At 46.7% G+C, this 14,151-nt stretch overlaps 1 protein-coding gene across 1 annotated transcript in view; it reads right to left on the bottom strand.

The window, feature by feature from the left end:
* Positions 1-14,151, bottom strand: part of DOCK5 (dedicator of cytokinesis 5) — a 175,900-nt gene that overhangs the window by 108,843 nt on the left and 52,906 nt on the right. Inside the window, exons 4-6 of the mRNA XM_063139247.1 lie at positions 11,435-11,490; positions 8,357-8,453; positions 4,150-4,298 (exon numbers count right to left, since the gene is read on the bottom strand). Of these exons, the coding sequence (XP_062995317.1) occupies positions 4,150-4,298; positions 8,357-8,453; positions 11,435-11,490 (302 nt within the window). The remainder of the gene's footprint in view (positions 1-4,149; positions 4,299-8,356; positions 8,454-11,434; positions 11,491-14,151) is intronic.

The raw sequence follows: 14,151 nt of genomic DNA, 5'->3' as shown, positions 1-14,151 counted from the left end.
GACTCCTAGAGGGAGGCCTGCTTTCGCTGACGTTTTCTAGGCAGACTTTGTAGAGGGGTGGTTTGCCGTTGCCTTCCCCAGTCACAGTTACCTTTCCCCCAGCTAGCTGGGTACTCATTTTACCGACCTCGGAAGGATGGAAGGCTGAGTCGACCTGAGCCAGCTGCCTGAGAACCAGCTTCCGCTGGGATCGAACTCAGGCCGTGGGGAGAGTTTCGGCTGCAGTAACTGCCGCTTACCACTTTGCGCCACACGAGGCTCCTATATACAGAGAAAGGTGCATGGAAAAAGCACTGTTTATCCAGGGCTTTTTTTAAAAAAATTGCAAGCGGATGCAGAAATGGGTCAAAACCAACGTAAAGTTGGAGAGGTGCTTCGTTCCTGATGAGCAGAGAGGACGGCCCGGATCGGGCTTGGAATGATTACTGCTTGCAGGTAAATTAGCGAGCACAGGTAGAGGCAATAGCACGTGTTGGCTGAGCTCCTGCTACATACCTGAACCCCTGCTTCAAAACCGCCATGCAGACGAGCTTTAACCATAAACCTGCACAGCCGCTAAACTACACCTTGATGTGATTGTGGCGTTACACCCCACAAGTCAATTCCAAATGTATGTCTGCAGTTTGTAAGTCTGTGGTTTGTAGAATGTTGGCCTGAGTGGGCGGAGTTAGAATGTCTTGGGAGGGGGGAGGAGTGATATATAAGGGAATGACTGAGCGGATTGGGAGTTCTTGTTCTTGTTCTTTTCAGGAAACCTTTTCAGGGAGACTTATTAGGCACTCTTAGAGTCTGCAGTGCTCTCTGTGTTTAGGGTACTTAAGTTCTGGGAAATTTGAGGGTCAGTTTAGTGAGTGGTGTCTTTAGAGTGTGGTGTGCACATAGTGGAAGTATATTAATCAATACTGATAATAAAGAAAGTTCAAGAGTGATTGTGTGAGAAAAAGGAAAGCGCGTATGTGAATGAGTGACAGGATTGTATGAAAGGTTTCAAAACGGTTTTTAATTGTTTTATTTAAAACAAAGCTTGTGAACTTTTAAAAATAAATTTTGATTGTTTTGTTTTTAAACTACAACAAAAATCCCACGTGTCTGTTTGGCATTTATCATCTTAAGTTTACACATTTAACACCCACTCTGACAATCATTCACCTAAGCAGATATAACTCACAGCGCATTATTATGTATATTAAAATCCTTCTCCATTTTAACCCCTTTCTCCACATAGTTTGGAGGAAGGTGGGTTTTATCCCTTGCCTCAGGCGTATCAAGCGGTGGTGCTTGGCTTGAGCAGGGAGCAGCCGTGGCCGGGTCTGGTGTTCAGAGCCTGTGTCGTGGCAGTGATCCCCTACCGTATTTTGCTAATGGCTGAGAAACAGTCCGCACTATTAAGTCAGCCTTCCCCCAACCTGGCACCCTCCAGATGCTGTCAGACTACTATTCTGATGTTGGCTGGGGATGATAGGGATAGTAGTCCGACAGAATCCAGGTTGGGAAAGGCTTAGAAATTACTTCTAATTCTGACGTCTCCTCCACCAGCTACATTTGCATATTTTGAGCAGAGGGGGCTTGGAAACAAACATCCACATCTGGCAATTTCAAATTAACGTGGGGGGCCCCCGGAAATGGAATAGATGAGCAAGAAACACAACTGTGCTTTTGGGGTGGGTGGGGGGACACACAAAGGCAGCCTTCTTTAGCCAGGTACAATATTTTGCAAAACGTCAACACCCGCACGCACAAGCTGTGAGGCATCTCCTACAGGCCACGTGCCCTGTGCATAGAAAACAAGCATCTGGTAGGATTTGGGAATATCACCACGTTAGAGTCCTTAAGAGCCGAGCTTTTCCAGCACCTGTTCTCAACGCTGGCAACTTGGCATAAGGACAAAGCTGTGCTTATTGTGTGGATGTCCTGAAGATCGCAGGATCCAGCGTGAAATCAGGCTGGCTGAAGATATCAGCTGTAAAGAACATCTTTAGAAGCGTGCAAGGGGGAAGGAAAACAGATGTCCGAAAATGAAGGGGCACACAAAGGAATAAAGTTTGGTGCACGTAAAAGGACATCAGAAGTCTCTGTTCTAAGGGGAGGGACACACACACACACACACACACACACACACACACACTTATTTTGGGCTGCCCATTTGTCCTTAGCTGGATGAGGAACCATCGATGTTGTGTGCACATATTTTCCCTTGGTGGAAAAGTATATATCTGCAAACAGGGACTGGGCACGTACAGCAGAATTGCTGTTAGACCATCAATGCAAAAGGATCGCACATTTGAAATGTAAGTACTCTGGACCATTATCTAATCCAACCACACTCCACACACTCCACGAAACAATTGACCTGAAGGCAAATCACGACATGAAATAGACCAGGATGGCAGTCCAGGTGTACTACATAGTTATGGGGGTATTATATTCCCCCTGAGCTGTTTTACTCTAAGAATTCATTTGCTGCCTTTCAAAACCAACATATCATTAAATATTTTAAATCAATATATAAAGGGAAAAAATTAACCCAAAGCAGCTGCAGAAAACAATTTCTATCACAGCAATAAGAAGCAAATTGCCATTAGAAGCCGAGAGAAATGGTATTTAAAATCCAACGCATGCACTCAATGAAAAGTGGGCAGATATTTTCAAGAAATGGGAAGGGAGACAACCTTCCTTCAGAAGTGAGTTCCAAAGATGTGAAGCCGCCCTGAACAAGCCCTGCCACCTGTGCCTGCCAACCTAACTGATCTTAAACCATGGGTCAACTAGCAGGGTCCCTTGGGCTGATCTTAAGGCACAGGCAGGTTTGTCGTCTCCAACCAACAAGCACGCCCATGGAAAGGAACGGCATAAATCCAACCAATGAATAAAGGGTTAAGGAGGCTGGTGGTTTCAGAGGACACTGCATAGGTAGGGAAATAAGAGGGTAGACCAGTGGACTGACAAGAATCCACAGACTGGGTCACCTAGTGCATAGACAAGGCCATAATCTGGTTGTTTCCTAGTCCTGAGTCCAAAACATTGATAGCCAGACTAAATGGAAGCAATGAGCTATCTGGTGGTGAAGCCATGCTTGAGCCTGAAGGTGATGACAATGTCTCTTCCTAAGAACACAGGAACCTGCCTGGTTCTGTGCGCTCTGACTGGCAGCCTTTCTCAAGGGTTTCAGGAAGGAGTGATTGGACCCAGGACCTTCGGCATCCAAAGCACATCCTCTACCGCCGGGCTACAGTTCTGCCTCCACGACATCTTCTACTCTGCATCTCCGAGTGGCTCCACCACAAGGACTGAAAGCCAAACAGAAGAGGCAGCACCAAGAACGGCCCAGAAATCCCAACTTCAAAGCGGCAACCAAAGGAAAAACGAGCAGAGGAAGTACTCCGCTCGATGCATCCAGAAGAAACGCTTTCAGCAACGGCTCCCCGATTTCAAAAAGGAGCACCAACTCAAAGTCTGAGGATGCCTCACCACCAGGGCCACCAATGCCCAGATCAAGGAGCCCACGTTCGACTCCCACCTGATCCCAAGAGCCGCCCATAATTATTATTATTATTTATTATTATTTATTTATATAGCACCATTGATGTATATGGTGCTGTACAGATAACACAGTAAATAGCAAGACCCTGCCGCATAGGCTTACAATCTAATAAAGTTGTAGTAAACAATAAGGAGGGAAAGAGAATGCAAACAGGCACAGGGAAGTGTAAACAGGCACCGGGAAGGGTGAAGCTAACAGTATAGAGTCAGAACAAACTCAAAGTTTAAAAGCTATAGGGAAAAGAAAAGTTTTTAGCTGTGTTTTAAAAGCTGTGATTGAGTTGGTAGTTCTCAGGTGTTCTGGAAGAGCATTCCAGGCATGAGGGGCAGCAGAGGAAAATGGACGAAGCCGAGCAAGGGAAGTAGAGACCCTCGGGCAGGCAAGAAGCATGGCATCAGAGGAGCGAAGAGCACGAGCAGGGCAATAGTGTGAAATGAGAGAGGAGAGATAGGCAGGAGCTAGACCGTGAAAAGCTTTGAAGGTCAACAGGAGAAGTTTATATTGGATTCTGGAGTGAATTGGGAGCCAATGAAGAGATCTGAGTGACGTGCATACAGAGCCCCAACTGGGAGACTGGACGGAAGCATGAAAGCAAGAGCTGAACTTACCTGTTGCCATAGTCTATTTTGGCGGTGACTTTCTTCTTGAGTTCAGCCAGCTCATCTTTAGGGAGGGTGCCTGAGAGGATCTGGGAGCGCCACTCAATCAGGCTATAGGTCATCTGCTGCACATGGCGAAAGAGGCTCTTCTTGTTCTCCTGCAGGAAGCAAGGGACGTGAAAAAGGACACCAAGAGAAGATACCAAAACTTGTTCTGTGCTTATGGAAAACTCACGGCCTTCCACAAGGCTGCAAGATCTCTTATCCAAAGGACCAGGCTCATATTGAATCCCAAAAGAAGCACCATGGGGAAGAGGGTGCTAGAACAGATAGGGCTTTGGTTGATCCAGCAGGGCTCTTCTTATGCCTAGTAGTCCAGCATCTTCTTTCCCATAGTGTCCAACTGGATGTAGCTGGGAAGTTCATAAGCAGGGGGCACACAAGCAATAGAGCACAGGTGGGCGATGAACCCCACCCAGCCATCTGGGGACCAAATGACATCAGGGGACGAAGCTCTAAGCCGGTGAAACACATTCCCTCGGTGCTTGCAGGCACTTCTGCAAGTGCTGGCTGCGTTCACCCTCACCCATTCGGAATCGTCTTCTTATCTCCAATTTGTGATCGGAGATAAGAAGGAGGTCCCTCTCCCCATTCAGATGGAGTCCAAGACTCCGCAGGCTGGATTAAGGCTGAAGGCTGAAGGTTCCCCATCCCTGCAATAGACCTTCTCCTGTGTTCGCCTGCCTCCCAGCAACTGATGTCCTATGGCACACTTCCTCCTAAGATGGACGTTCTGTTTTTGCAATCTACTTGAACAGCAACTAACAGACCTTTGCCACTCAACCTCTTTGAAAGACGGCTGTTCGTATCCATTGCCCAACTGTGGCAGTGAATCCCATTTATCAATTGCACACTGCATGAAGAAGTACTGCCTTCCATCTGTGAGAAATCAATGGATGACTAATGAAAGCACTAATGCTTTCTATCCACTCCCTCCACAGCCCAAGCCTAATTTGAAAAACCTCTATTGTAAAGACCATTCCCTGCCCTTCTAGCTAAGATCTTTGGCCGGAAATGCCGGGATTGAACCGGAGAACTGGTCCCCACATGCAAAGCATGTGTTCTACCATAGCGTCATGGCCTCTCCCCCTCCACGGATTTGGAAAAAGGAGCCCTGCAGCACAAAGAAAAAGTGTTAGACTTCCTCCACACGTTCCACCCCTATTCAAAATTAGCTTCCCTGCAAGTTTCTTTTTAGAAGATGAAAATTCCGTTGGGAGCGTCACCCCCCCCCCCCCCCAGATCTCACATGTAGCCACATGTCTGGCCCTTAGGGAGCTCATGTGTTTTATTTCATTGTATTTCAAACATTCAGATGCTGCCCTTTGTCGTGTTAGATTTCAGAGCATTGCGCAATGTATAAAGAAATGCAATACAACACAAAGGAGATAAAAGCACAAAAGATCAAAACTGCTCGCTAAGCTAGAAGGACACCCTGTCTGGCCTCTCGTTGGATTAAGGAGAGGTGGAAAGCTCGTCTGTGGTCCTTTGGCTCATTCATACCCAAGGGTAAATGGAATTTTCAATTGGGAAAAAAATGATCATTAAAAAGAACAAGCCCGGACTCAATTTAAAGACCATTCTCCTTTCTAATTAGTGTCTCAGAGGACATATTGTGCAGCCTCTCCTAATTAGTGACTGGAGAGAGGCACAAAACCAAGAAACAAAACTTGGTGTTTGAAAAGGTACCAAGTACATTGCACAGTTATTGCAACACACACGTTGCACCCAATGCCTTGCATCCCCCTCGGCAAAGGTTTGCATAAGTCACGGCTTATGGAGGCACAATCATGGAGAAGAGCAATCTCCTCCCAGGGGAAGTATTGGCTGAGTCACAAGGACTCAGGGCTCAGATTTCAAAGCCTCCCAGTTCCAGGCACCAGGCGCTAGAACAACATCTGAATACCAGCTGCCAGGCTCCAGCCTTGGATGTCCCTGATCTTCTCTGGATCTCCTTGTGTTTGACCTTGGACTGCCTACTGACTTGGCTTTGGGACTTGACCCTCACCGGATGCATAGAGCTCTGTTCCACCACCAATGTAAGTAGGGCTGGTAAAAAACTGGCTGGAAAGTTATTCCCTCTTTGGCCACTCTGATCCCTGTCGCTGATGCCTGAATCAAGTGGCAGGAGCACCTTTGGCCAACCGGCAGCTTTGGTGGACCTCCGCTTGCCAATCCCTGCAGTAGGTCCTACGTGTCACCTGCCTTAGGGTTGGGAAGCATTGAAATTAAGACTGGCTCTCTTTTGTTTTTCTCAGTGCCTTCCTTCCTTCTTGTTCATCTCCCTGCGATGGGCAAGGCGTAAGTCCTGATAATTTAAGAAAACCCATCCAAAACAAACACTTTTCCAATGTCAGTTGCCAACTATACTGATTGGGGCTGGCCATCCATGGCTTCACAGAGACATTTGGTCCAGCCTTGAGCGGGATCCTGCCAGGAAAGAAACAAAGAGATGGGCTGGTTTCTAAGCTGTCTAATCCTTGCACTTCAAATCATCCCCCACTGAGAAGCCACTCAGTTGAACAAAACAGTGCCGGGGAGGGGGGGGGAAGTATTTGCACAGCTCTAGAAAGGCAAAACTGAGAGGCTATGGAGATATTTTGTCAATGGGAGAAGGAGGATCAGAGGCTGAACGTAGCAAATACACTGAGAAAGAAGAAGTCACAAATAGGGTACATCCTCTCACTCTTTGTGGAAAAGTCCTAATGCAGGAATGCAGAACCTCAGGTGTGGAGGCCAAATCCAGACTTCCAGGGTTCTCCAGTTGGCCATGGCCCCTATTCTGCCCCGTTCCCCCTTCATTTGGTGGTGTCCCTGATTTTGTGTGCTTTCCCCTCCATTCCAATATTGCTCCTAAGGCTTAGTTACTGTCAGTAAGAGCTTTAAGTTAAAATCTGCTGCTGTTTTTTGTAGTTCAGCCTTTGGCTCCGCCCCCTCTTGCTTCAGCCCCACCCACCACTGGAATGTGGCACCTGAGACGTTTCCTGAAAATGGCATTTGGCCTTCAGGCTGAAAGAGGCTCAAACCTCTGGCCAAGAGCAAGGATGAGCAGGAGCAAGATCATTGGCCCATGAGCAGGAGCGAGAACATTGGCTCATGAGCAGAAGTGAGAACATTGGCCCATGAGCAGGAGCGAGATCATTGGCCCATGAGCAGAAGTGAGATCATTGGCCCATGAGCAGGAGCGAGATCATTGGCCCATGAGCAGAAGTGAGATCATTGGCCCATGAGCAGGAGCGAGAACATTGGCTCATGAGCAGAAGTGAGAACATTGGCCCATGAGCAGGAGCGAGATCATTGGCCCATGAGCAGGAGCGAGATCATTGGCCCATGAGCAGAAGTGAGATCATTGGCCCATGAGCAGGAGCGAGAACATTGGCCCATACGATCTGAATGAAGATGGGCCTCGGTTCAAACCCCAGCATCTCCCGTTAAAGGATCGGAAACAGGAGACAATGAAAAAGACCTTTCTCTGCCTTGGGTCCTGGAGTGTCGCCACCATCCGAAATAGACAATAGATGGGCCAAGAGTCCCAGCAGATCCCAGTGCTCCTCGCTGATTTCCAGTGGACCCCTGGCTGGTTTCTAGGATTCTTCCCATGAATGCTGGTGCCAACAAAAACTTGACGTGGCCATGGCAGGTGGGGAAAGGGTTAAGCTCTCCCTTCTCCCACTGTGGTCCCACAACGGATCATGCCTACCGCTGCTGTGGCTGCCCTTTACACTTATTTATTTTAACTTATTGACTCCATTGACTCCAATAGAGACTCGCCACCCTTTTTACCCCTCCCTCAAGTGGGTATGGGGGAGATTTCAGGAAAAAAACAAGGGAGGGGGAGGTTTAATCCTTGCCACCCTTAGAACGCCATGACCCCAATCCAAACTGGGGCCATGCCTGCTAACATCAGAGTAAAAAAGAGACAAGCCTCAGCTATGCGCTATGCAATTAGGGTAATGCGCACTTTGCTCCTATGCTCTTGGCTTCAGAACTCATTGGCAAAGGTATACACCTTTAAAAGTCACCCAGCCACAACTCAAGTGCTCAGTCAGCTAAGATGTCGTTAAACACCTGCTATATGTTCTTCCTAAAATACGGCAGATAGGAGGCAGCTGCTCCATAAGCAAGGCCCAATTAAAAGGAGATCATTCCTACTCACCACATACAGCCTGTGCCAGATAACGGCCCATTCCCGCAGTGTGGAAGTAAGTTCCTGGACCAAGGGCAATTCACTGGGAATTACTGTCTCATGTTGTCTGTAGAGGGAAAGCGGGGAGAGGAGAGACAGATAGAAATGATTTCTGATCATTGTAGGTCTGACCATTAGGCCCTTGGATGCAGTGGTGGCTCCGATGTCAGTGGGATGGTGAATTGCTCCAGGTTTCAGTCAGGATCGGTCAGGACCTTGGAGAGCTCCTTTAGAGTTCTGACTGGCTGTGACTGAAACCCGGAGCAGATTCACCACCCCACTAACATCAGAGCCAGCAGCACAGGGCCGGCTCTTCCATTAGGCAGAGTGAGGCGGTTGCTTCAGGCGGCAGATGCTGAGAGGTGGCTGTACAGGGCCAGTGCTACCATAGAGGCCACTCAGGTGGCCGCCTAGAGCGCCAAGCTAAGAGGGGCGCCGGGCACAGCGCACCACTCACACGTGTTGGCTGTGAGCCGGCCTGGCCCGAGGATTCAGCTGGGCCTGGGCAGGCAAGATGGCGTCCCATGCCCGCCCAGCCAAAGCGAAGCCAGGGACACTGGGGTGGGGGTGGGGTGGCTCCACGTTCGGACTTCCAGAACATGCCCGGAAGAGAGAGAGAGAGAGAGAGAGAGAGAGAGAGAGAGAGAGAATGTATGGGTGAGTGGGGTGCATGGGGTCTTTGAGTGAATGCATGTGTTCATGCGTGTGTTTGTTTGAGTGTGCGCGTGCGTGTGTGAGTTGGGGGGATGATTTGGAGGTGATATTCCTATTAAATAATGCATTTTAGGCCCACAGACGTTCCTTTCCAATTTGTTTGCTATAATTGGCATGATGTATTTCTTGCACTTTAAAATAAATTTAGCAGTTTCAAGTTTTGTGCTTCTTATTTTTTCCAGGAAACATCTGTTCTTAAAAATCAAAGTTGGCATTTTTGTGTGGGGTGAGGTGGGGGTGAAAGTAGCTCACCTTGCCTAGGGCGCAAAATAGTCTGGCACCAGCCCTGTGGCCGTAAGGTGTTTGAGAAGAGAGCTGTGGGCCACACGGCCAGCTCTGCACCCTATAAACTAGTCTCCTCCACCATGTATGGTGGCAGATGGTGTTCCACTGTCAGTATCAAAGGAAGACGCAACTGCCAGTCCAGTCGGCTTCTGTACGTGGAATGGGAGCGGGGGTGCCATCTTGCGCTTTGTCTCAGGCAGCAAAATCTCTTGGGCCAACCCTGCACCAGCCTGCACTGCTTGAATCGCCTAATCTACATCAAGCAGGACATTGCACTATGAACGGGGTATGAAAGTAGTATATAAAAGGCAGGAGCCACACCAAGCAGGATATAACGGTATGAAAATGGTATATGGTATGTGTTAACAGGCCTCAACAGTTGTCAGTGCATTTCAATACTGCAATAGAGCAGTAGTGTGGCTCCTGCCTTTTATCTACCGCATTCATAGTGCAATATCCTGCTTGGTGTGGATTAGGCCAGTGTCTCCTCTATGTAGCCCCGGTCAGGATTAAGAAGCCAGAAAATACTTATTTGAATCATTTAAGCTAAGGAGCTAGACAGCTATCTGCAGAGCAAAGATTTCAGACCCAGGCCCATAGGATGCAAATCTGCATAACATATGCAGATGATTATTTATACGTGCAAATGTAGGCCTAATTTAAATTTCACTGGAGGCAAAGTCAGCCAATTAATATCTCATTAAAATAATCTCAAATAAAATATTCTTTGGCTAATTTGCACCCTGCCCCAGATTATTTATTTATTTACAACATTGGTATGCTGCTCCATATCTAGAAGATTCCAGAGTAGTGAAAAGATACAAACTAGAATAAAAGAATAAAATGCTATGTTAAAATAACTACTTATTTTTAAAAGTATTCTGATAAAACCGTGGCTGATCACTCAAGGAAAGCTTCCTGAAATAAAGATATTTTTTTTTCAGGAGGCACTGGAAATAGTACAATGTTGACACCTGACTGACTTCCAAAGGCAGAGAGTTCCAAAGAAAAGGGGCCACTACACTGAAGGCTCTTCTCCGGATGGACTCCAATTGGGCCAAAGGTCCATGAGGAGCCACCAGGAGCATGCATCCCAAACCAATGGAAAAAGCCCCATACAATTAAGGGATTGAGGGTGGACGTGTTGTGGCATGTGGGGGGGACTTAAGCCTTCCCTGCCCAGCTGCAGTTACCCTTGAAAACCTCCCCCTGCATGGCAAAGACCTAAAGACGGTAGTGCACGCACTGGTAACTTTGAGGCTTGACTTTTGCAATGCGCTCTACATGGGGCTACCTCTGTGCCTAGTCTGGAAACTTCAATTAGTCCAAAATATGGCAGCCAGGCTGGTCACTGGTACAGCTAGGGGTGACCACATTACACCAGTCTTAAAATCTCTTCACTGGCTGCCGATTAGTTTCTAGGCGAAGTACAAACTGTTGGTTATTACCTTTAAAGCCCTACATGGTTTGGGTCCAGGCTACCTGCGGGATCGCCTTCTCCCGTACAATCCGCCCCACACACTCAGGTCCTCTGGGAAGAATCTACTTCAGTCAGTCAAAGTTAGGCTGACAACCATTACCCAGAGGACCTTCTCTTCTGCTGCTCCCAGACTGTGGAATGGCCTGCCGGAGGAGATTTGTCAACTTGACAGTCTTTTAGAATTTAAAAAAGCAATAAAGACTGATCTATTCCGGCATAACTATCCAGTGAAATTTTAGAATGTTTTTAGGATAAGGATTTTTTTTAAAGATGTTTTAATCATGTATGGTATGTTTTTGATCAGTTTTTAATGTGTATTTTATATCATGTTTTTATACTGTTTGCTTTATACTTTGAATGGTTTTAGTTTTTGTGAACCACCCAGGGAACTTCGGCTGTTGGGCGGTATAAAAATGCAATAAATAATAATAAGAAGAAGAAGAAGAAGGGGAGGGGGAAAACCCTCCCATCACCACTAACGGACATTCATGGCACTGGGCCTGGGGGACATATTTTTACTCAAGATCTAACAACACCCCTACTTCTGGCAAAAAGCCATGGCAACCTACCCGCCATCTTGCACTGTTGCTTCTTTCAGATGGATGTATGTTGATGGGAAGATGCCCTAGGAGAAAGACAAAACAATCACCTTATCAGAAGAACAATGACTTATTACATTACTTGAAGGATAGAAGTTTAAGCAACCGTCAAAACAGGCTACACAGCAGAGGTTCAGGGACAAGTAAAATGAACAACAGCAGCAATAGCAAAATACAGTCATTCCTAATAATAATAATAATAATAATAATAATAATATACACCACTGGCTATGGAAGTTAAAGAACTATGGTAACAGGAAAAAGTTACCATTATTCCATTAGTCACATCAGTCACGGCACACATCATATATATTTATTTTTACAATAAACCTTCAGAAACTGGGCCTACCAAAATACATCCACACCAACATCCAGAAAGCTTAAAGTCATACTTAAAACTTGCTCAAAAGTCAGGAAATTTCTGAATCAATAAAAGACAGCATGACTTGGCAAAGCCCGTCACATACATCTAGAAAAACTGACACAAGCAAGAAAAGAGGGATGATGATGATGATGATGTTCTTGATTCGCATGTTTGGTTAAATTTGTTGTTAGCAACCACAAGAACTTATAAAGTGCCTAAAATTTACTAAATGCTATTCACATATTAATAATCAAGAGAGTTGCTGTCCATAGGCTTACAATCTAAAAGACATGACACACATGGGAAAAGAAATTGGCAGAGAAGAGGAAAACAAGCATTCAGGCACCAATTCTTAATGTTATATAGTACTGTGAAAAGACAGTTCAGGGGAGAAGAACCAAATGGCACCTCATCCCTCAGTTGAGCCAATAGAGAGGGCCCCACTGTCCCTCTGCTACAGGGGCACAGAACCTCTTCCAACCCAAAAGCAAAATTGCATTTCAGAGACGCTCTAGGGGACTTTGTTACAGTTGTGGGTGGAGTCAAAGGAAAAAGGGAAGAGACCAAGGGCCAAAAGGGGAGGGGCAAACAGGAAGCCAGATTCCAGCTGGACATCAGGAAAAACGTCCTGACTCTTAGAGCCGTACAGCAATGGAACCAATTACCTAAAGAGGTCGTGGCCTCTCCCACACTAGAGGCATTCAAGATGCAGCTAGATAGCCATCTGTCAGGTATGCTTTAATGTGGATTCCTGCATTGAACAGGGGGCAGGACTCAATGGCCTTATAGACCCCTTCCAACTCTACTATTCTATGATCCTATACCAGCATGCTGTAGCTTAAAGCTCTTTCTGCAAGTATCTAAGATCATAAGGACATCAGAAGAGCCGCGCTGGATCAGACCAAGGGTCTATCTAGTCCAGCATTCCATTCACACAGTGGCCAACCAGCTGTCGACCTGGACCCCACAAGCAGGACCCCCCTCACCCATGTTCCCCGGCAACTAGTGCATATAGACTTGCTGCTTCTGATACTGCAGGTAGCACATTGCCATCAGGACTAGTAGTCATCAATAGCTTTCTCCTCCAGGACTTTATCCAACCCCTTTTAAAGTCATCCAAATTGGTGGCCAACGCTACATCTTGTGGAAGTGAGTACCGTGATTTAAATATGCACTGTGTGAAGAAGTACTGGATCTCCCACCAATCAGCTTCATGGGATGACCCTGGGTTCTAGTATTTTAAGGGAGGGAGAAAACTGTCTCCCTATCCAACATTCTCCACGCCGTGCATGATTTCGTACGCCTCTATCAGGTCTCCCCTTAGCCTCCTTAGGAGAAACATTCCAACTTTTTAGCCTGGGGAAAGAACTGCACAAATGATCTGAGTTGGGAGTGGGAGGTGCTGCGTTCCAGCAGTTTCACTCTTACTAGGATGGCCAGTTCCAGAAGGTGGTGCTTGAGGAACGTTGCTCGGCCCCATGGATCCTCCAGTACGGAGTTCTGCAGGGGTTGCTTTTGTCCCCCACGTTATTTAACATCTACATGAAACCACTGAATGTGGTCATCTGGAGTTTGGGGGGCACGCTGTCATCAGGATACTAATGACACACTGCTCTACTTCTCCTTTTCATCTTCTTCAGGTGAGTCTGCAGATGCGCTAAATGAGTGACCGGCTGCGACAGTGGAACCGAAACTAATAAACAGACTGAACTGTGCCTTCCTTTTTATTCCAGAAAACAAATCCCCTAATAAAATATCCTCAGTAGATGCCATCCTAAGAGGTGTGTTAATTTGAGAGGGGTGTGTGTGTGTGTGAAGCACAGAATCCCTTGTCCTTAAAAGCATTACATAATTAACGTTCCTGCTTCTTCCAGCTCCTACTCCACTGTGGACAATAAAACAGTAAGGGTCCCAGAAGGCCCTAATATTTTCGCAAGTGGTTCGAAAGCTAATAAAAATCTAAGCTTTGCAGCTGTCTGTCCCCCTCCCTGACCCTCTCTCCTTCTCCTCCTTAATTAACTCTGATTCCAATTTCTTGTTCGTGCTCCAGCCAGTTCGATTGCAGAGGTAGAACCCTCTCCTCAAACCTTCTCCACTCCAATAACTACATAAACCCCTCTGGATCAATAGTTTGTTGCTGAGTTGTTCTTTTTGGCTTCATTGATCTGAGACACACTGTGTGTGTGTGTGTACTTATATAACCTTCAAACCCAACATCACCAGAAAATTAGCAACCTCTGAATTTCCACCAAAGCAGTGTTTTTAAATGCTTTGCTTGGAGTGGGTTGAAGCTAGAGATTAGGGACGGCGCAAGAGTCCACCC

Source organism: Elgaria multicarinata, chromosome 12 (genome assembly GCF_023053635.1).
Source record: "Elgaria multicarinata webbii isolate HBS135686 ecotype San Diego chromosome 12, rElgMul1.1.pri, whole genome shotgun sequence".
NCBI classification, from domain to species: Eukaryota; Metazoa; Chordata; class Lepidosauria; order Squamata; family Anguidae; genus Elgaria; species Elgaria multicarinata.
Note: the sequence above shows the minus strand (reverse complement) of the source record. Positions and strands in the feature narration are given on the sequence as shown.